This window comes from Ciona intestinalis, chromosome 2, assembly GCF_000224145.3.
Source record: "Ciona intestinalis chromosome 2, KH, whole genome shotgun sequence".
NCBI lineage: Eukaryota > Metazoa > Chordata > Ascidiacea > Phlebobranchia > Cionidae > Ciona > Ciona intestinalis.
The window spans coordinates 2,781,102-2,803,660 of record NC_020167.2 but is presented as its reverse complement, the minus strand read 5'-3'; the positions used below and the strand labels follow the sequence as shown (position 1 = coordinate 2,803,660).

General features: G+C 37.3%; 4 protein-coding genes and 1 non-coding gene across 7 annotated transcripts in view; 3 read left to right on the top strand and 2 right to left on the bottom strand.

The window, feature by feature from the left end:
* LOC100177571 overlaps positions 1-634 on the bottom strand; it is a 3,486-nt gene extending 2,852 nt beyond the window's left edge. The window contains exons 1-2 of the mRNA XM_009859308.3: positions 485-634; positions 228-406 (exon numbers count right to left, since the gene is read on the bottom strand). Coding sequence (XP_009857610.1) covers positions 228-406; positions 485-552 — 247 coding nt within the window. The 5' untranslated portion in view covers positions 553-634. The remainder of the gene's footprint in view (positions 1-227; positions 407-484) is intronic.
* Positions 635-3,202: 2,568 nt separating this feature from the next.
* Positions 3,203-4,403, top strand: LOC101243453 (probable ATP-dependent RNA helicase ddx56). Of its 3 annotated transcripts, none has more exons than XM_026840715.1 (4): positions 3,204-3,364; positions 3,453-3,611; positions 3,876-3,933; positions 4,137-4,403. In XM_026840715.1, exons 1-4 carry the CDS (start codon positions 3,358-3,360, stop codon positions 4,153-4,155), a joined length of 243 nt encoding a protein of 80 aa, XP_026696516.1. In that variant the 5' UTR covers positions 3,204-3,357; the 3' UTR covers positions 4,156-4,403. The 3 variants fall into 3 exon arrangements, with proteins under 3 accessions (XP_004225709.1, XP_026696516.1, XP_018672950.1); XM_018817405.2 differs by lacking the exon at positions 4,137-4,403 and adding an exon at positions 4,029-4,129 and having other exon boundaries at positions 3,876-3,938; XM_004225661.4 differs by lacking the exon at positions 4,137-4,403 and having other exon boundaries at positions 3,203-3,364; positions 3,876-4,129.
* A 2,067-nt stretch (positions 4,404-6,470) lies between these two features.
* Positions 6,471-9,938, top strand: LOC100183828. Its single transcript, XM_002127967.3, has 2 exons — positions 6,471-6,878; positions 8,822-9,938. Exons 1-2 carry the CDS (start codon positions 6,779-6,781, stop codon positions 9,334-9,336), a joined length of 615 nt encoding a protein of 204 aa, XP_002128003.2. The 5' UTR covers positions 6,471-6,778; the 3' UTR covers positions 9,337-9,938.
* A 1,290-nt stretch (positions 9,939-11,228) lies between these two features.
* Positions 11,229-21,792, top strand: LOC100184627. The gene is made up of 9 exons (XM_002127823.4): positions 11,229-11,829; positions 12,567-12,675; positions 14,392-14,551; positions 15,425-15,593; positions 19,431-19,537; positions 19,619-19,684; positions 19,935-20,175; positions 20,814-20,885; positions 21,053-21,792. The coding sequence occupies exons 1-9, from the start codon at positions 11,700-11,702 to the stop codon at positions 21,523-21,525; spliced, it is 1,527 nt and encodes a 508-aa protein (XP_002127859.1). The 5' UTR covers positions 11,229-11,699; the 3' UTR covers positions 21,526-21,792.
* mir4115 (microRNA 4115) lies at positions 17,987-18,049 on the bottom strand. Its single transcript, NR_034511.1, has one exon. It is a non-coding gene; the product is annotated as a microRNA 4115 (primary transcript).
* Positions 21,793-22,559: the final 767 nt, after the last annotated feature.

The window sequence follows — 22,559 nt, the reverse complement described above, 5'->3', positions numbered from 1 at the left end:
TCTTCGAAATCGTTTTCTGGTTTCATTTCTGAATTAAAGCATGCGTTAAAATACAAAATTTCCATCAGAGTCTAAAAATAAAGCTTCATCGTCTAACACGCCAGAATGGCCAACAGGTATTTTATGCATTCCTATGCTAATTCGTAGTCTCCTCGTTGAAGAGGCGTATTCATACTTTAGCAATGTTTGCATTTGCGTCAGTGTATACATTATGCACATATATATACCTTGTTCTGGCTCATGGTCTTCGGGCACATCTTCTTCCATTTCGGGTTGTTCTGAGATGTCACCAGCACGGCGGCGACGATAGTAACCCCATCTGCGACGGTAGCAATGTGTCCCCCAATAATAATATCGTCGTCGGTATAAGTGACAACGTCGGCGGTGAATGCCCCAACGGCGACGTCTGTAAAAGGAAAATTAGGTATTACAAAACTTCAGGTGAACCAGCAAAAATACAGCATATAGTTTTTAAACGTCTTACCGAGCGCCCTCGACTTCAACCAGGATCAAGCATGCAAGGAAAAGAAGAAGCAACAATTTTCGATCCATTTTGAATATTCGAAGATACGATTATGCCACAGTGTCTTGGGACAGGGATTTATAAACACTTTGCTGCGGAAACAGCAAGACTTTTGAATATCTAAAACGGCTAAGGGAACGCCAATCAAAGAACAATATATATTGTCAGTTAGAGATGCAGACAAACGGATTTATTGAACAATCTAGAAAATGTAGACACGAGATTGACGTTTCCACTTTAGACAAAGTGTCTCGGTTTAAGAAAGAAGTAATATGTCGCCTCGTCAATATGCAAACAATGCGGAGTTGCGAAGAACCATTTAAACCGAGTATATTCTTCAATATTCGCGTCATGCGATCCCTTGGTATTGAATAACGCAATACAATTTTGTTTTCAAAAGAACTGCTGTCAAAAAACGAAACCATCGATTTTATAAAACTTAAAGGCGCAAATAGTCACTGGGGAATATAACCGGGTATCGCATTAGTGTTATATACTAGTATTATGACACTGCAATCATAAATCGCTGTACTTCGTTACTAGTAACTATTTATAATTCTTGTTTTTCGAAAAACGTGGTAATTAACCAATGCTTGGCATTTTTAATAACTTTAAACGTATAAATAAAATGTGGTGTTTTTAAATTGCAAACCCCTTTTTCAATACGGAAACTAACAAACAAAAAAACCAATAAAATGATTTATTCGCGCAAACGCATGTCATGAAATGCTTCTAATATTTGATGCTGACAATAATGTCGAAGATTTCGAAACAGCAGGCGCATCGTGGGTTTGATAAATGATATAGTGCATTTATTTACATAATTTTAATATACACAGACTTTACCACTATTGTAAATTGATTTCATGAATGGCTTTTCTTATTGTCAGCCATTATATTTTCAATACGGTACAAAACAGCTTAGAAGGTATCAGGAGCTTCGTTGCATAGTAGAGTGGGGGGAAACGGGACAACGGTGGCACGCAGCATATAAATATCCTGATGGTGTTTTAAAGAACTAACGGTCTGCGGGAGTCGTGAAGATATGGTTTTATAATTCTTTGAATTTTTTTTTGTTTACTGCCAAAGGGGAAGAAGAATAGAATGAAGAAGTGTCCCATATTTCCCCACTCTACTAAATACGGTATAGGCGCATACTTTAAACAAGTTACAACCGTCGTTAAACTGTTTACCCAAACACCAATATACTATACTAAAGTTCAAAATTATCATGTTGTCCTAAAAATCACTATCGTCAGGGGATATAGTTACCAAAAATGGAAAACATGTTATAACATATATATAATCTAAAGGAACAGCAGCAACAAAATTACCTGGCTCAAAGTATGCTCATGGACACACCAATACAAATGTGCGACCGAGCTATCATGGCGCACTAATTACGACATACGACCGAACAATTTACCACGTAATGTTTTACATAACGCAGTGTAAAATGAATATAGCCAGATATTTAGAAGTGTGAATTAAGCGGTTGTGTGTTCGTTTACAGGAGACGTTAGACTAAAGGCATTGTGTAGGCCGACTGGAAGAGGTAATTTTATATTTAAATCAATAACCAACGAATTGCTTTAGTTTTGAGAACGCTAACAAGTTAAACAGAATACAAAATTTAAATCAATGTCTTTTTTGACAGCAATGGAGGATCAGATTTATTATAAGACACAAGGCAATTCATACCAAACTGACGCCTGCAGTTTATACAAAGCGATTCTGACTGTATTAGGTTTCAAAAAAGAAGTAATATGTCGTTTGTTAATATGCAAACAATGTGGGGTTGCGAAAACCATTCAAACCGAATATATCCTATAACACGTCATGCGATTCCTGGTATTAAATAACGCAATGCAATTTTGATTTTCAAAAAGTTGCTGTCAAAACGATATGTCCAGCTGTATAACTCAATGTGGGATTTGAATCTATACACAGAACAATAACGGGGAAACGCCAATCGTTTTAGTTTTCTGTTCAACTGCTCGCGACGACAACGTATTCTTGCCATGTTAGTTATTAGTAAAGCCAAAATTGTTGTTACCAAACCAAGAGTTTTATAACAGTTTATAAATTTGTTGCAAAGTTTATAATCGTAGCAGTCAGGCATATTGTACTAGTTTTCTAAAACGACCATACTCAGAATTATTTTGGTATACGGACGTTTTAGTTTATTATGTTTCCGATACCCAATAAAACACTTTGTATTCCATCAGGTACTTTATAGGTGTTGTTAGGGGTTGGGGCTGTTAGGGGATACCGGAGGCTAATAATCAATTATGAAGTTATATTATATTCGTATTTTACCCTGCCGATTTGCAACCGCCATTACAATAGTCGTCTTCAACGGAAAAAAGAGCACATTAAGATCATATATGCCTACTGTCATGGGTATAGAGTTCTATATTATAATATATTTGCGACTGCCAAAATATCAAATAATGCTTTTGTGTGTTTTGACGCTGCAGCTCATATATGACTTTGTTGATTGACGCATTTATTCACACATTATAAAACGAAGATGACAGCACTATTGTGCATAAAATTTATTTCCTGGATGACTATTCTTAATTGATAGCCCATAGATTTTTAATACGACATCCCCATTGTGTCTAGAAAAATTTAAGAAAACCGAGCAAAAACCACAGTTTCTATACAATGTCAGCAAATATAAATACTATGATGATTTCAGAACAATCGTCATCCAGACTTCTATATATACATAGAGTGATTTCGCACTTAGCGATTATTTAGTTAAATGATGGATAAGAAAATATTGCTTCTGCTACTGCTTGTATTTCTTCTCGTAATCGAGTTGGGCGATGCGGGGTAAGTATATACGTGCGTTTTATAAGAAAAATATAAAGAGCATATTTATTAAAAAAATAATATTTGTCGAAATTTACGTAACTTACAGAAGACGCAGACGCTGGATTACACGGCGACGTTGGAGTTCACGGCGACGTTGGCTTACTGGGCGCAGACGTCGTTGGTTCGGCAGGAGAAGGAAGACGTTGGGGTGAAAAACCAGAGGAAGGAACAGAGGAAAACCAAGATGAAGACGAACAACTTGAAGGCAAGTGAACACACAGTTTTATATGCAAACGTAATATGCGTGTGACCCACATGGTGTGGGGGAAGATGGGACATGTTTTCATTTTCTATTCTCGTCCAATTTTTGTACTAAACAAAGAATATTAACAGAAATATCTAACCGTAGTCCGCGACCCTAAAAAACGTTTTTAATTGATTAAAAGACGACCAGGAAATATGAGACTTTAGGTGATGTGGTGCATGGATAAACAACTCAAAACTAAACAATGTTTTGTAACCATCACAGACTTGGACAATGAAGAGATGTTGGGAAGTATGAATGACGAAAACCAAGAACTTGAAACACAAAATGACAAAAACCAAGAACTTGAAACACAAAATGACGAAAACCAAGAACTTGAAACACAAAATGACAAAAACCAAGAACTTGAAACACAAAATGACGAGAATCCGGAACCTGAAACATTGGCATAATGTTTTATGTAAAGTCATGCTGACGGACGAACCTTTAATGTTTTAATAAAACTTGCCTCAAATTGATTGGTATAGAGTACATGTACTTGTAATGGTTGCGTTTGGAAAATAACAAAGACAACTTTGAGTCGTTTAGGCACAGAATATATATATATAAACCTCTGTCGTATAATATTGGGCAAATTTATAAGCGACAAACAGTATATATCACCACTGTTGAAACTAAAGCGTGGTGATCGCAAAACTTTTTGGATATATACTTTGAATATTTAATCCACAATATAAACCCTATAATATCACGAAGGTATATTTGACAACATAGTTAAAAAAAACACCGAAAATTTACAAATAGAGATTTCATAAAACTTGATATAGTACTGTGGGGAAAATGGGACTCCTATAGCTCTAATATCAAAATATTCCGATCGTGTTTTAAATAATTAACAACGGTCTATGGGAGTCGTAAGGATACGGTTTAATAATTCTTTGAATGTTCTTTGTTTACTATTAAATGAGACGAGAAAATAGAATAAAAGAGTGTCCCATCTTCCCCCACCCTACTGTATATCTTTTTAAAAATGGACAATTGTGCAACGACCATGGACCCTTGTAGATATGTCATGTTTGTTTCTTTGTACAGATGTATGTACGCTTACGTTTATTACCCATAAAACAACTATTATTCTGAAGCCCAAACATGTAAAGTTATCAACCAATCAACGGCAGCATGCCAAACATATAGGGAATATAAATGCTACAATATGAAAAACAAGGAGCGCCAATGGGGTTCGTGGTTAACGTACGCTCTGTAACCCAACATAGAAATAATATAAGCCATGCTCGGAGTTAAACAAGTATGTTTTGTAACTAATAGTATATTGCAATGTTATACGGAGTGCTGAAGTAATGGACAAAACATTAAGAACGTTAAGATGCTCCTGGTGTGAATCGCCGAATTAATGTTGTAAATGTGGGCGTATATATGTGTCCTTGGGCAAGACACCTAACGGCAATTGCTCCAACCCAGTGGTCACTACTTGGCTGTCCAAATTATTAGCCATACATAAAAAATCCCCCAAAAATAATCACCCACAAAGTAACATACATGGTAATTCGTAGACTGGCACGAGTTGTATCTACACCCGTGTTATAACGACTGTTGTTTTCCAGTCACGCGAGGATAAAGTAAGTTACATTACATTCATTTGCATTCATATGGGAATCTGGAACTTTCTCACAATACACAGCCACAGTAGTTAACCAAATTCAACATATGTGCCAATATACATATTGCTGGAATGAAAGTATATATACAGCATCAGACATAACACAGAAAAGCTTTTGTAAGCGATTCCATATACGAACAATAAACCTAATACAGTGTTAGTAACGTGTACTTTATGACAACACACTAGGCTTACAAACAAAAACAAGAATCCAGTGACATGGGATTATAATGTATTACCGTGGCATGATATCAAATATACATACGTATGTATATTAAATGTATAAGAAAAATAGCCGCGAATGTGATTTCTAAATGAATCAATTTGACATAAACGCTTCAGCCTTTAAGAGGTGTTGATTTTACGCCGAACAGGGCAATGAAATTTAAAATCGCTTAAATGATGGCATTATCTCCACACAGCAACGTTTCACGACGTCTCGAAAAGAATAACAATCACAATTGTCGAGAAACAACCGCTGAAGTGCTGCTTGATGGAGAGAACCCAAGGATTTGAAATTGAACTAAATATTTTCGAAAACTTAAGTTTGATAGTGTAGCAGTTTCATTGTCAAGTCCGTTTAATGGTGTCGTTTTTTTTTTTACTTTGAATAGGTTTCAGAATAAGTTCGCGCCTTTTGATTTCACAGAAACTTTTTGTTTTATGCGTGTGTCATTGTTATGTATAACGTTAACTCTGTAAACGATTCTAACATCGTTGTGTGTTCCAGTGACTTATGAATCATGTCGGTGGTGCGGGCCGTGGCAGTCAGTGGGATAAATGATTGTCAAATAAACGAATTCCAATGGCGCAAACGAAGCCATTCAAAGCTGGGTAATATGTGCCTACGGTAAACAAGCGACGTACAAGACGAAACTTGTAACTATGTAATCAGCATCGCCACTTACTGTGTCACCTGGGTGAGGCTGGCTTATAGGTATTCGACGACAGGTTAGAAAGAATTTATGGTTAAGTCGCGAAATACAAAAGCTAAATCGTGTCACTGTAAAATGATTGCAATGGTAGGCCTATGGACCATTCTATAAAGTTCAATGAGATAGAGCAGCAAATTAAGCGTGGAATTGTTTGCTTTAATTGTCTCTCGATAAAGCCTTCGTAGATACAGCGTTGGTTAGAGAAGTAGATGATGAATTTAACATTTATTGGTTTAAGATGGGTTTGTGATGTTAAGAGTTGCCCTCAGAGATAGAAAACGATTGCAAGATTGCAAGCTTTTCAGTGAACAGGTGCCGTTTTAGGCTGTGTTGTTGTGTGGCATCGATTTAAGAGGGGTCAAATATAGGTCAGGCATCGGTCTTCAGGTGTACCATGCAAAGTTAGAAAACCTTTTTGCGTAACTGTCTTTAAAAAAACAAAGCAACAGCACCACAAAATTATCAACAGCACCACAAATTTAAAGTTTGTTTTTCGACATTTATTAAAATAGCATTTCTGACATCATTAGGTTTATCTAACGTCATTAGTTACAATGGGTTGTTCGGCGTCTGTCCAAGTACAAAAGCAGAATGACGAAAACGGAAATACGAACGGAAAGAAAACGAAACCACCGCCATTAATCATGCCAGCGGGTAAGTGTCATTGGCTTTCACCGGTGTGTTGAGATGCTTGAACGCTACTCCATAGACGGATGGCTTGCGTACACCTTTGCGTCGAAAGCGAACACACATCTGTTCACAAACGATGCTTGCGACCTTAAGGTTTGTGGGAAAATCGTCGAAAAAGGGACTTTTGAACGATTCTCGTATAACGACTCTTTAGAATAGGTTCTACCCACTTTCATCGTGTAGAGGAGCTGGGTTGGGCCAGAAGGTCAATAGAAGTTTGATATATACATTAAGCCTTTTTTTTGCGCGATTCAGATTAGTATATTTTTGTTATCGGAGTCAAATTATAGTCGCGGTGACTTTAGCTTTAAAAACTTATAGGCATGAACGTACAAATCCAGAAATTCGTGAAGGGATTATAGTTTAATAAATACTAAAAAAAACATTTCCTTAAAGTTTATTATATTACGGCCAAACTATTTATTGGGGCCATTTTTTCTCAATCTTGCGTTACCGGTGGTTGATTTAACCATAGTATATCATAGTATCACTTCAGCATACTATGATTTAACGGAATGGTGTATACTGACTTGGCAAGCGAGCGAGGCAAAAATGGTATATTTCTTTGACGTCAGAGCGTCTACTTTGATTGCGCACAAAATTCTATTAATATAATCTTACTGAAGGATTTTTATGGCATCTTTTAACAACGGAAGCAGTTTATCAGTTGTGATACAATTATACTAGACGATCAGACTAACAAATTTTAGTAGATAAAGTCCGAAACAAAGCAACTGTATGAAGGCAGCGGTTCAGCAGCATTATTTATGGCGCGTGTCCACATTTTCCAAGCCGTGGGATTAATTTTTAACTTGATGTTTTATCTGACTTAAGTCATACAGTTTAAATAGCCTAGGAGCGCCGCATAATGGTTTACAGTATTTATGCTACACGACTTGCAGAGTTATAGTGGCAATAAGGTTCAGTACAGTAAGGTTAGATAATAGCAACTGTTAACAGCCTAGTGATACGTTGAGGTAATACGACATTTACTTGGTGTTACGTGAAAGGCTGCTTATTATAACCTCGCAATTAGATGACATTAATGCTTACCAACCATTTTAAGTGCGAGTTGTTTTACGTTGAACGAAATTTAGTTGTCTTTGTATACTTATATATCTGAAAGGTTATGCATGCAGATGTGGAACGAGTCCCACAGGGGTATCTCGCGCTTTTAACTTTAAGTTACTAACGTTATAACGATCGTTAGAAAGTGTTTAATATTTAAACTTAGGCTGGAAAATTCCAGCTGTTGTTTAAGGCCAGTTTAAAGCTAACATTGTTGACCAATTAATGACAGGTGCTGGTTAATTGTATGTAAGAAAAAAAGAACCATGTATACAAAAAAATAGTATATTGAACGGCAGGTGTGCATGGGCAAATTTAAATATCGACTGCATCACCAAAACATAAAGTTCATTCGCGGTTGGTGGTTTAGCGTGCGGAAGGTTAGCACGTAAAGAAGATATGTAGTTGGGTGGGAAAATATGGGATACATTTTTATTTTTATTTTGTTTTTTCGTTCCATTTGGTAGTAAACAAAAACATTCAAAGCATTATAAAACGTACCTCAACGACTCCCATAGACCATTGTAAAACGTTTAAATCGCGATCAGATATTTAGATATTATTTGCTAAAACTGTCTTTTCTTTCCCCACCCTACTTATACTGGTTTGTTTTAAATTTGCACTAAGTCAAACGTATAATTACTCGAGTGAATAGGTGTATAAATAAGCGGGCTATACTTCGAGTGATTACTTGATTAGGTTATATTTAGAAACTGTGTTTTTAGTAAAGTGGTGAAATAAAAGGTATAACCTTTGCAGCCCATTCTGAGCTTATTAATTTAACTTGAACGTCTGTGTTGTTAATTTTTATATATTTTAAAGGCGTCTGTTTTACACAGTAAACGCTGACTTCATAAAAACGGAAGAGGGAGAAAGAGAAACAATGGTCGAGATAATGAAAGAGAAAGAAGTGGAAAATATTTCGGGAGAAGGAGAGGAGCGTAGTGATCCCGATGGAGCTGCATCTAATCTAGAAACCAATCCGGATGCCCAGGAAGACGAAGAAGTCAGAGATGACTTCGATCCGACTAAGAATCCGATGACGAGGAAAAATCTTTCTTCCCTAAAGAAGCATGCCACCCAAGAGACGCTTGAGTTTGTGTATAAGAACAGTTCATCGTCTTCCCCCAACCATACAGGGGGTACATTCGGTCTTATCACAGCAGGGACACCTAACTCATCAAGATGGACCCAGCGTCGGGCCTCTGGTGTTCCGCCACCTCCAAGAGCATTGAAAGACTCGGACTTTTTGTCAAAATACGCGAGCGGATCACGCCGACCATCCAATATGATGGAAAAGGAGGAGGAAGAAGAAAGAGAGGAAGATAAAGAGGAAATTGACACTAAGAGTTAAAGTATAGTAGGTAGGGGTAAGATGGGACAGGTTGCATTACCTTTTCTCTTTCCATTTGGTGGTACACAAAGGCTATTTACCGAAGTATATAACCGAAGTCCCGCGACTCTAAAATATCGTTGTAAAGTTAAAAGCAGGTTTATGAAATTTTGGATTTAGTGACTATGGATATCCCATCTTACTCCACAGCAGTACTACTGATGCATATCGCTGTTTGTGCTTACGACACAGCACATGGACTTATGCTTCTTATTATTTCTTGTTGGTGTACATACTTTCATTCCTCTGTTACCGTGTAGCGCATAACATTGTTATACCAGGTGTACACGCCTGGCTTCAATATTTATGGTTGTTTAGATAGGTGCTGTAAAAACTTTCTAGTAAAACCCCTCCTATTTAGATATCACATTAAACGCAGTTGAACCCTTGAGAATTCAACCGTATTCCTAATTTGGTATACCGAGTATATTTTGCTATTTTTGTTGTAATATGAAGTATTGTTGTGATATGTTTAATTAAATAAGCTGGATATAGGGCAACATACCCTTGCGATATAAGCGTGAGATGTGTCAAAATAAAACCAGTAAGCTTATGTGTTCTAATTGCTGGACAAATTCTTTCGAATATTTTCCTGGTTATCTAGATTCATAGTTCGAAATAAACATAAAAGCAATTTTGACACGTAAAATGGGCCACGAAGACAAAAGCGAAAACAGATTTTAAAGCGTTGGTGTGGAAAGATGTTCTGCTTTGAAGACTTAAATTATTTCTGTTTAGTTTTTATTGCACAAAAAAATTCATCATGAGCTTTAACGAGAAAAATTTAATGGAAATACATTGGGTTTAACGTGTTGGTAGAAAACGATCATGCGTTAGTTTAGCTAGAAACCGCCTGCCACTGTACTGTTCAGTATGTTTACTTTCGCGAAATAACTGTTGAAGTTAAGGAAAACCTTAGAACTGCTGTCGTCGTGGCGTTTGATACGTTTGGCTCTGTGTGTAATGAGCGCTCGCAAATTTAATGGTAGGCTGTAAACCGAGATATAACACAACTTGGTTTCGGTTCAAAAATTTTAGGAAGATAACTAACAATCTAAACGTGGTTTAAATCAAACAGTAACATATTTATTAGACAATCGGCAAATACGTCTTCGCAGTAAACATATTGTATTTACCGATTGGTTTCCGCCGGTTACTTTTTGCTTTCGTCTGAGAAAAACTGAAATTCTAAGAACAAAAAAGATTTTACAGTCGCTGGTGCGAATACAGTGGTCGGTTTTTAACAAACATGCCTCAATTTGCCTTTTTATTGCACAAGCCCCAGACCACTAACGGATTCTTTAAGAGATTGAACAACCGCTGTCTGTCGCTAGTGACCCCAACGGGCGAGTTCGAAAGCGTCTGCTTTCTTATACATCGGTCACGGTGTCTGATTTCACAGCGTGCTCGTTTAACAGAATCGTTCGTTGTTGGTTAATCATTAAGAACAAACTCGAAGTGGGTCCTACTACCTTCTCTAGTATATCCAGTAACGTTAGAATCACTTACGAAAGTTTTATTGACAGTGAAAGGTGTGCCGTTAGTTAATCTTATAACATTTATAAAAAGGGAAATAAGAAACGAGATATTTGAAGTTTAAAAAGTCTTAAAAATGACGCAGTTTATGTGGTATAGTCATAGTTAACATACGTCCGTATTTCTAATAGTACATCCATCATAATCGTTAATTAGGTCGAGAAAGAAAAGTTACAAAACAAGTTAACCGGTTTGCCATTCCACCGACGTTAGTTTATTATTCCAGTCCCATTGTTCCTCGTTTGAAAGGGAAATAATCTTTCAAACGCCGTAGGGATTTTATAAGACGTGCTAAAACCATTATTGGTTGATTTACAAGCGAGCAAATGACAAGGCGACATACCGAATGCCAAACGTGTGTGGAAACTGGTCGAGTATATTGCCTGTATATCTTAAGCACTGAACTACTAGCGAGCAAAGATATCAAGTTTCTTCTGTCTCCAAACGAGAAAGGCTTCAGATTGAAGCAAAACAGACTTTATTTAACGGCGATATTGCCGAGCGTGGGTACGATTGAAGAGGTGGTAATGTAAAGTGGTTGACAGTTAGTGACTGTTCTATTATAATTCAATTTACATAGATTGGAGCTCGGTAGTTAACCGTTCTGTTCATACAGTCCAAGCGTAGTATACTGCCATTGATAACTCAGGCGTATGATTATAATTGTGCGTTCACTGTGAGGGTTGTAGTGTCACAAGTTGTTTTCGTTACGCGCTGGTAAGCAGTGGCTCAAGAGTACTACTTAAACTTTGATGGGATTATTATTGTGTTGGCATTAAAGAAGAAAAATGCAGTGTAGTGCTACAACTCTGGTTTTGACGCTTCTTAGTATGTCAGGCAGCATCATGTACATTGCATGTGGGTACATGGCTCTTGAACAGACTCTCGCACTTTTCAAAGAATATGGGCCACTAAAAGGTATGTTTTCATTTGTAAACTTGCAACAGTTTTTACGATTGCCTTAACTTTGAGAGTAAACCTTACTCGCTTTGTAGCGACAAAATCTCACGGAAGTGACATTGATCGCTTTACGAAAGAACGAGCACCTTTGTGATGAAACATTTAATCACATGACCGCATTATTTACCACCTGACTGAAGCTTCTTAATTATTCAAACGTTTTATTGACTGGTTTCTAGATTTCGACCGTTTGATTTGTATTGATTCCCATTTTCAAATTGTCTTCTACTCAAGTGCGGTCGTTATACCAGCTATGTTTCAAAGTCCCCAGCGTAAATGTTATATGTCACCTGTTATTCCGCGTTGTCGCAATAACGAATAGAATACTGTAGTTAAATTATTAAGTGTTGCTCAATGCAACATAAATTATGCAAAGGATAGCGATATCACTGAACTGTAAAACAACGCTGACATTTAAGCGCCTGTACATTGGCCAGTTGGCCACATACACTATGAAAAACATGTTAATTTTGTGGACACTGTACATTACACTGCAAACACCATGTTTAACAGATCCCGCATTCCGCTGTGTTTTGGAGCGATACTATTTTTATTTTTGCCTGTTGGAGTGGAAAACTCTTGCCCCAATCAATATCCCATTACGCACTGTTGCGAAATTTTGAGCATAAATACTTTTGCGAAATTTTGAATATAAATAACAAGCACAACAATTTGTAATCTTTCCGTTATAACAGATAGGGGTAACCCCGCCTTGGACCCTCCACCAGTCTACATATACAATGCCCAAACCGGGATCTACGGCCCTATGAACTACAACCAGAGAGGAAATTTAGTTCCACAAGTGTAAGTATACATGTATGTACGTATCTATTAACATAACGACATATTTCCCCTGAGGTCATGCTCTAACTGACTATTCATTTGCAATTGCGGACAATTTGAAGTACAATAAGACTGATATGGGAGATACCAATTACGCTGTTTTCGTTTGTTTAAAATCATTGAATTGAAATCTCTTTTCAAATTGTACCAGTTCATACAATTGAAATGTAGAACGTGGACAATAGGCGTAATCTAGCAACGCAATTGACCGAGTCAACTTATGATTGAATCGTCGTTTAATTAGAAGCTTGTATTGCTTTAAACGCCTGACACGAATGGCTGGCGTTTCAAAGCCGGCCAATTTAGCCTCCGATTACGTTGTGGAGGTTTGGCCGGTAAAGACATCCCATTATTCCCCAATGATTGACAATGAACCGTAAACTGAACAAACAAGCTTGGTGCCTTAAAACCTTCAATACTTCGCAACGCTAGAGAAAAGCTACAAATAGAGTATTTTCACTGTTACTAAAGCATATAGTCGACGATATAAGGGTGTTCAGTTTATTCTGCAACGTAGTGTGTATGTGTATATAATAAATCTCCCAGCACGAAAACCTGTGATAATCTGGGATTGCCCTAGTTACTTGATCCAAAAACCGAACCGGACACCAAAATATTGGCAAAAAAATATAGACTGTAAACCAGGACTTGAAATCAAACGACACGTTTCATGTTATGCACACCGCAATGTAATATTGGTCATATTCGCTCATTTGGCCCTCACTTGAGAACAAAAACGGATACGACATCGGATTAAGAATTGTTTCTAGTTAAATTCGTCGTATAAACATTGACTTAAAGGGATTGTGAAGTGGTTTATTTCCCGTCTACACTCCTTAGGTTGAGCACCTTTTTAACCATGCTCTATTTTCTCTGTCGTTTTTTTCCTGAAGTAGTTATCGTTACCGAGGTAATGCAACAATTTCGGCGCAAATCTCATGGCGTGTCACGCTGCAGGACCTTACCCACGTAGAATAATATATACAATTATCACCGTCGTGCTAATCGGAACGTGTAGTTTTCGTGGGAATGCGTAATAACTTGTGAAAATCACAGCTTGTAGTTTATTTTCGCGTTGGTAAGTTTGCGCAGCGCTCAGGATGAAAATTGTATTTAAAATATTCATAAGCTGAAAGGCTTTCGGGTCACTGGGTCGTAACGCATGCCGTTTATGCAACTGGACGGAGTATCTCATACAGAAACTAGCGTTATCGATTCGATAAACTAATTGCTTTTGATGCGTGGTCTCTCAGTCATGTTCGCTTCATTATGGAATTAATTGTAGCGGTGAGTCACTATCAGCACCCACTATATAGGATACAATAATATAAATTGGCAGCATGTTACGTCACAGCCGCTTCTCGAAATACCATTCGTCTAAATTAATAATCATCTGACGGTTTAATAGTCTGTGACCTTTTTACAATTGAACGCAACTTGACACACTTTCTCAATCAAGTAATTTGAGAACTGAAATCTCTTTTAACTAATTTATAAATCAAATAATGAAAGAACACACACGTCGCTCTGTCTATCCAATTTCCATTTTCACTTTAGGACGCATGAACACAATTTATGACGTACGAACATTACTATAGTTAACCCAGACACGAGACAGTCGGGATTTTTGTGGTAGATTACTGTACACCACCCGCCATAACCGCTGATACACAACAGGTTCGCTGGTATACAATATTACCTCATAGCCCTCGGCGTCTTCATGCTTATTAACTGCACCGTCTTCATGGTGGATTCAGTGAGGAGTAAAAAAGCAGTCAAGGACCGAACTTATCAGGGGAAAAGAACTGGTCTTTCCCGCATCAGTTGTACAGGATGGGTAAGTTTCATTACATCATTTTCATTCCTGAAAAATCAATCATAATGTTTATCAATACATGGTAGAGTGGGGCAAGATGGGACATATTTTTATCTTATTTTCTCGTCCCATTTGGTGGTAAACAAAAAACAATTATAGAATTATAAAACTTATTCTCGCTCCCTTCCTTAGACCGTTGTTAATTGTTTAAAACACGACCAGGATATTACGTGCTAAAAGTGTCCCATATTACCCCACATTACTATATGTAGCAAAAATATTTATTTAAATTACTTTGCACCGTATTAAATAAAAAAAATGGTCAAAATACGGTATTACATATAACCTGACTTTGTTATTTACTTCTTTGATATATAAAAAAAAATGGTAAAAACAAAAATATATAGACTTACAACACCATATCATAAAGCAGTAGCCTTGCCGAAAATAAGACTGGTTGTGTAGTGTTTACCACGTTTTAAATTAAAACTGTTTTGTTACAACTTTATTATATCGACCTACAGACTGTTTTTGTTGGTTGTTTGCCAGTTGCTTACGCACCTTTCGTTATTAAATAATTTATAGTCCAAAAGGGATTTTCTAATTCCGAATAACATCTGCTGATTAATTTTTTTGTGGGAGGGGGGGGGGGTGGGCATTTTGATTGGTAGATTAAAATTCATTTATTTCAAGAAAAAAAAACTTTGCATATTTAAAATGTTTCATGACCTTAAAACCGTGCCGCTTTGGGCGTAACAATAAAATAGCGCTGTTAATTGTTTAAAACACGTTCAGAAAATTTGGGTTTTAGCTAATAAGGCCATTACCTATTTCTCCTAAAAAAATTACAATACTATACTACATTCGTAATATATTATGCTACTTTTATTGCAGTTAGCCAGTTACTCTGCTTTTCTGGCGCTTATGTGGTTTGTGATGGCCTGCTTTGGTGTAATACCACTACTCGAATTTCGAATCACCATGCAGCGCTGTTGGGACTTAGCTAACCCGAACTGGAGCCCTGGAACCGCTCAAAGAATTTGTATTGATCTGGTGCAGTATGGTAAGTGTGTGTTTGTTTCAATTTGACGTGTTTTCATATTTCGCACCGTAAACGAAACGCGCGATCATTACCTTAAATGTTATAGCTTCAAGACACTTTCACATTGACGGCGTATGTGTTCTTCGGCAAAACATTTAACAATTGATTTAACTCGGAGTTATTATGGGTTTTCTAAATTATCAAACATACATTATAAAAACAAAAAAAGGTTACCCACTATGACTATGGGGGGTAAAAAACAAAAAATTTAAACGCAACAGAGGTATATTAATGCACCTTGTTTTTTGTCAGTTGGACCCGGGTAGTGACACGCGCAAGAATAGTGTAAATACCTTCATTATTTATTTAGGTTAATGGCAAAAATGAAAATGACAAAGGTTTTTTAATAGCTGTAAAGTACAACAATAAAATGTCCACATATTTGACAGTTTATTTCAGTTATATTTTTAAAAGCACCCAAACCAGTAATATACCTCATGCAGTGGCAATGTTATGACTGGAAGCTGCCCTGTTTATTGTGATATGATTTCAAATTATACTGTACTGTACTACTTCCCAGAAAGAGCCCAACAATACTAACATCCTGTTTTATAATGACGCTTTTATTTTAACTCTTTTAGGTTCATATACTTAGTTTCTGTCGTAAAATCAGTTTGTGAAATCAAGGATAGTTTTTTCAAACACACAACCATGATAATGGAAAAGAAATTTACAAATTAACTCAGAAGTGATTACAGAGATTAGTGATCAATATACAATGTGTTTGGAATAAACCCAATTTAAGATGACTTGAAGTGCTTGTCGAACATGTACTCCCCAAGACCAGTTCCAACCAGTTCCAAGTTTGTGATGTAATCTTTCAGTTGTTTGATAGCTTCAACTTGCTCATGCAAGTAGTTTGCCTCAATGAAATCTTGGAACTGTCAGAAAATTGTTGTTTAAATGTTATAGTGTATTAGTTCATACTATGGTGTAGGCATTTGTTAATACTATCACTAGTATTGCAATAAGAAGTTAATTTATAAATACTCATTGCAAAAAGCACTGAGAAAAAAAGCAGGTCAGTCAAACATTGTAGTTCATCAAAACAACAGCATATAGAATAGAAAACTTTCACTGTATTGGTATTTCTGTTACAACAGAGCGTCAAGTATGATGCAATAGACTGTAATATGACGTAATACACTGTCACGAGATGTGGTCATTAGTGCTCGGTCAGCAATGTGATACGTGACACATAACTATGACATCAATACCACACATGGCGCCTACTATGGTTGTGAAACGTTTACTGTGTTTCAATACCTATTCATTGTGTAATTATAAACTTACCTCTGGATCACCATTAGCTGTTTCATGCAAAGCCAACAAGCTTTTGTTGACATTCACCTCCAAAGCAAGGGCACACTTCATAGCTTTGATGGTGTTGAAATTGTCTGGTCCAAAAGGTCCTGGAGACTATAAATAAACATTTTGTTATAATACATCATAGTTACATGCATTAAATCAAGTATATTCTATTATAAAGCTAAAAAAGTATCTTTTTTAGTTTCGTTTAAACTAAAACTTTTGAATTTATTAAAGTATTAATATTGTGTTTAAAATATTTATAACCTTTGTATATTGACATTATCTTTATAACGTTAGCATACCTTGATGGGAAAATATGTTGTATTTCCACCTCGTCTGTTATGGAACTCAACCATCTTGTTTGCATGCTCTCTCTCCTCTTCGGAGCATTCCTTGAAAAATTTTGAGACATTTTTCAAAGCAACATCATCCCGATCAAAGTAGTGGCCCTGCGTAAAAGTTGATTTTAGCAAACACCCTAAGGCAGTACTGTAATGAAGTTGTTTTAAGTCTAGTATTTTACATTAAACATTGAAGTAAGTTAGATGCAAGATATTACTAAGGAACTTACCATAGCCATATACACATAAGATGCATAGAGCTCCAAATTGATTTGGTTGTTTAAGCCATCTTCACACTGTTTTGCCCACTCACCAGCTGTATTACCCTGTAAACATAACAAACATCTAAAAAGTGCTCTTTACACAATAAGCTATATTACATGTACAACAACAATTTTTCAACGTATGACATTTAATGTTTTGTCAAGGGGTTAAATACATTTATTTACTGTACTTACACTGGAACTTGTAGATTGTTGTTGTTGTTGTTGGTCCATTTCTTCGATGGTGGCGGTTAAACTGACGTAATATCTAAAGCAATATCTTTAAAATAGTAATAGCTGCGACGATGAGTACCGTTCGTACACTGACGACCCAAGAACTCAGATTTGTCTCAGCAAAGAATGAAGCAAAACGGGTCAGGTCGATGTATTTAGCTTGCCTTCTGTTGGTTGTTTACGACGTCAGGCGCTCTTACATTCAGTTATCTGCACTCCCGCTCTTTTGGCTTACTTCAGGCCTATAAAGAACGGGAGTGCAGACAAGAGAAATTAAGACCAGTAGAACGACGAGCGATGTCGCGACTCAGCATATTTCGAAGCACTGCGTCATGCTGTCTCGCTATTTGTTCGTTTCGGTTATACTCCCCGTACCTTGCACCAGGGGTACATACTATTTACAGGGAGTAAACGTCGGTTGATTTACTCTTCTAAAATTTCCCCAATCATGTTTCGAAATCTGCCGACTCATTGTGAGAGCTGGTTGACTACGTACTTTACTCCCTTGCCTTTACACAAAAAAAGTTCTGTTGCTTTGTACTTCTATCTTTAATAAACAGTACACATAATAATAGTAAAGTTTTAACTGCGTTACCTTTGTTACGATAAGTTTTTGCTGGATAGTGCACATATTTAAACTTTCGAAACAAATACTGTTTGTTTAGAAGGGAGTACACTGTGTTTAATAAATATCGCTGCCATGTAGCGAAACTTGCATGGCTTTCATAACGATCACCTGCGTCATTTCCGGTTGACATTAAAGAAGCCTTTGGTCGAAACGATTTGTCTGCTTTTCTGACGTAATTCAGTATCGGTCACAAGACACACATCGTTGCAGCTGTACATTGCAACTACAGTATTGTGAGAGAATTGCGACCTATTACGAATTTAGTGATCGATATTTGTGTTAATAAACAGTACTAAATAGTATCCAAATATCCCGATCATGTTTTAAATTAATAAAAACGCTTTATGGAAATCGCAAGGATACGGTTTTATAACTTTTCAAATATTGTTTGTTTGCTACAAAATGAGACAAGAAAACAGAATGGGGAGATGTCCCATATTACCCCAAACCACTATTCCTCGCATTCTCTTAAGGTGGCCGTACACAGTATCCGGCATGCGAATTCGCCTGCGAAGTCAGATGCAAACCCATTACCGAGTTCCGCATGCGGCAGCGAAATCCGGACAAAACGGACGAATTCCGGATACTGTGTACAGCCACCTTTAGCGTGTGTATGGGATTCTTGTTAGTCGATAACGGGGTATAATGACGTTAAACACATCAAATTATTAAAGTACTAATGGGATATCGTAAGTCCCTTATTATCTTTTGGACCTATTTTGAACAATTAACAATGCTATTTTAAAGTGTCGGGGCTACGGTTATGTAATAATGCAAATATTCCTCGTTTACTATCAAATGGGACGAGAAAAGAGTATGAAAGCATATCCCATTTTACCCTAACCTACTATAACAGTTTTTTGATTCTACGGAAGGCGTGTACTTTACGTAATGTTTATTTGCTGGTACCAATACATACATGTTAAATTTTATCTTATCAGCAAATTGTCAATGCTTACAAACCCACACTGGATTCCCAGAACTTATAGCTATATATTTTAATAACTTGTGTATTACACAGGGTTGGTGTTCTTTAAAGAGACACAAGACACTGGCTACGGGTTGATATGTGGACCAAGTAACAATCTGCTTTACCCTGATGGGAATTTGGAAGGATTTTGTGCCAATGTAAGAGCTAAATAGAATGCAGTTTAAAATTTACTTTTAAAATTTACTCCCATGACGTGACTAAACATTTTATCATTGCAGTATTATCCTGTGTTCACCCTGTACGTCGTGTCATTTGCCGGTGCTGCTATTACTATGATGAGTATGGTAAGCTAATTTTCTTACCTTCGCATTTAATGTAGTGCTGTGGGGTAAAATGAGACACCCTTAGATCATATTATCCAAATACTCTGATCGTGTTTTAGCAACGGTCTATGGGAGTTTTATAATTCTCTGAATGTTGTTTGTTCACCACTGAATATGACAAGAAAAAAAGATGAAACCTGCACTATCCTACCCCAGCCATGTAATCTTACCCTAACCTACTATATTATTTTCTAACACTTTCCACTCGCAGATTTTGTTCGCCCTACGTCACGCGTCCAACTTTGTATACCTCAAAGTCCGTCGATGGGAAAATCCCCTTGGTCCCCCTGGAGGTAAAAAAGCCCCAAAAGGACCCCACCCCCATGGGTATGACGACCGCCCATACACTACCAACAGTCTACAGAACCCTAATTACGAGCACAACGTACTGCTGGTAGACCCGGATCGTATGCCAGATGACATTAGCCTTAACCCGTATAGCTTGCAGCCAGGTAATAAATGAATATAGTATACTGTTATATTTAATAATCATTTCCGCACTCTATGTAAAAATGTTTTGTGGCGTTTTCGTCGTTTTTTAAATGTTTTCGTCGTTTTTTAATAATCATTTCCGCACTCTATGTAAAAATGTTTTCGTGACCTTTAGCACATAAACCCCATATTTTCTGATCTAGTTTTAAGCAATTAATAACCCTCTTTCAGAGTTACCGATCTACGGTTATGTAATTTTGTATTTTTTTTTGTTTATCATAAAATGGGATAGGAAAGGTAATGAACGTGTCCTTTTTAGGCCACCCTACTATATATATGTGTGTATCGACTAAGATATAGTTTGCATCCCTGTTGCCTATGCCCTATATCCGCCTTTGATCATAAATGCTTGGTCTGTTTGTAGCAACTAAAACAGAAACGTGACGATACGTCTATAAACTGACAAATACTGAGTTGACAAAGTTTGTTAACTGTGTAGGCGGATGTCTGCACCAAACTCGTTTAGTTTTATCTTCGCCATCTCTCGTGTTAGTTCGCCGATTTCTCCTCTTGCTGTGCAAACATTACGACCATTTACATTTTGCTATATCGCGTTCTACAACAATATTTACACTGCGTTATATATTTCTTATCCCAGGCGATGACGTGATGGATATGAAGCAACGATACTTTGACCGGGCGGACGGTGACCACAGGGCCTATGATAAACGTAAGTAACCTTGGAGACGAGCAAGACCACGATTTACCTACGGCACACCCATATATAGGACGAAGCTTTAATAAAAAAATGAATAGCCGGAGTATATAGGTGGTTCTAAACGACAAATATACTATTTTTTAAGCCTAAACTGTTCAAGGTTCCACCTATTTTTTCAGGGCGTTCCAGCCGAAGTTCATCGTCTTACGCGGACGAGAAACCGCTCACGTACGACTCCAAGCGACGATCTCGTCGTCGTAGTCACGATAGCCGTGAAACTCCACGACGTAGACGCAGTGACGTCAGCGACGAATCATATGATCACGGCTCACGACACCCAACAAGTCGAAGCCATCGAGGATCGAAATCACGTGATCTCTCTACCGCAAGCGAAAACGGTGACGTCATGAAAGGCACGGGATCAAGCGACGAATACGAGCGCTCTAGCGCCCCATACCGACCGAAACCTTTGCGACGGAAATCAAAGGGCGCGAAGAGCAACCCAGAGATTTACAAGCAGTCCAGTCGTCGTCGGAAAAGGTCAAGTCATAGAAGAGACGAGTCCGATTCCCCTCCCAGCGATTATTACTTACAGGAAGATTTAAAACGCCGCAGTTCGACTTTCAACGATAGAAGCAGAAGTGTCGTATAACGACAACCCCGCAGTCAAACACAAACGATAATTATGTTTGAATATCTCATTCGAAACACAACATTATTTCAAGCTACAGCGCACAGTATTATATCTGAGCACCCATTTCAACCAAGCGCGTACAATTCTGGTTTTGTATATCCTTCGCATGATTTTAGTAAACGTTTCACGTTACAGTGTGTTTCCTACCATGCCGTATTCGCATTCGCAATGAAAGATATGTACAAAATAATTCATTCCGCTTCGTAATTAAACAAAGACAATGAACGCTTGCGTGTTTATAAGCAGTGCGTATTTGCGCAACATATGACAGTTCCAATGTATTACCGCAGCAGTAACAGTTTTCTGCTTAATAACTTGTACCTAATTCCGCGAATCTAATCCTGATCTGGTGCTCATATAGTTGAACGAAAATCTTGTTCAGTGAAATATAATAAGGATCTGGTGCTACGAACATGTAACAAGACACATTTCTGTTTAATATGACAATAGTTACCCAACTTCGCCTTGCATAACAGTTTTAACTTCTATACGAAGCTATAGAAAAATTGTACGTGAAACCACAGACCAGAATAAACGGGTCAAATCATTCAGTCAATAGACAGGCATTTCAGTAATCAATAAGTTATTATACGGTCTCACCTGAAGCAATCTTCTTCGCCTGCTGATTTTGATATCTGTCTTTACTTGTTAGAAAGGGCTGCTTCGCTTTTGTCAATAAAAGTCATAAAATAATTCAGAATATCTACTAATTCATCAAACAATAATATCACAACTCCACACAACACATTACTGCCAATCTTAATGCATTGGGTTGTGTCAAACACTGCACGTGCAGCGCTCCTGAAGCAATCAACGCCGCGCGTCGGTTTAAACTGTTGAGGTGGGCGGATCGTTGATTAGACTCGGATTTCGACGGTGCCAGACCCGGGTCTTTACGAAAACGGGAGAAATTAACTAGTGTTGCATAATTAACAAAGTAGCGACACATTAGCAGTGCGTATGTATACTACGGTTTTGTAAATTACACTGTA

Bases quoted from the DNA above. Each gene is read 5' to 3' on its own strand.
- LOC100184627 (XM_002127823.4), top strand. From the start codon at position 11,700: ATGCAGTGTAGTGCTACAACTCTGGTTTTGACGCTTCTTAGTATGTCA. The intron at 14,552-15,424 runs GTAAGTTTCATT...CTTTTATTGCAG, and splicing joins GCATCAGTTGTACAGGATGG to TTAGCCAGTTACTCTGCTTT. The intron at 15,594-19,430 runs GTAAGTGTGTGT...TGTATTACACAG, and splicing joins TATTGATCTGGTGCAGTATG to GGTTGGTGTTCTTTAAAGAG.
- LOC101243453 (XM_004225661.4), top strand. The intron at 3,612-3,875 runs GCAAGTGAACAC...TAACCATCACAG, and splicing joins TGAAGACGAACAACTTGAAG to ACTTGGACAATGAAGAGATG.
- LOC100183828 (XM_002127967.3), top strand. From the start codon at position 6,779: ATGGGTTGTTCGGCGTCTGTCCAAGTACAAAAGCAGAATGACGAAAAC. The intron at 6,879-8,821 runs GTAAGTGTCATT...TGTTTTACACAG, and splicing joins GCCATTAATCATGCCAGCGG to TAAACGCTGACTTCATAAAA.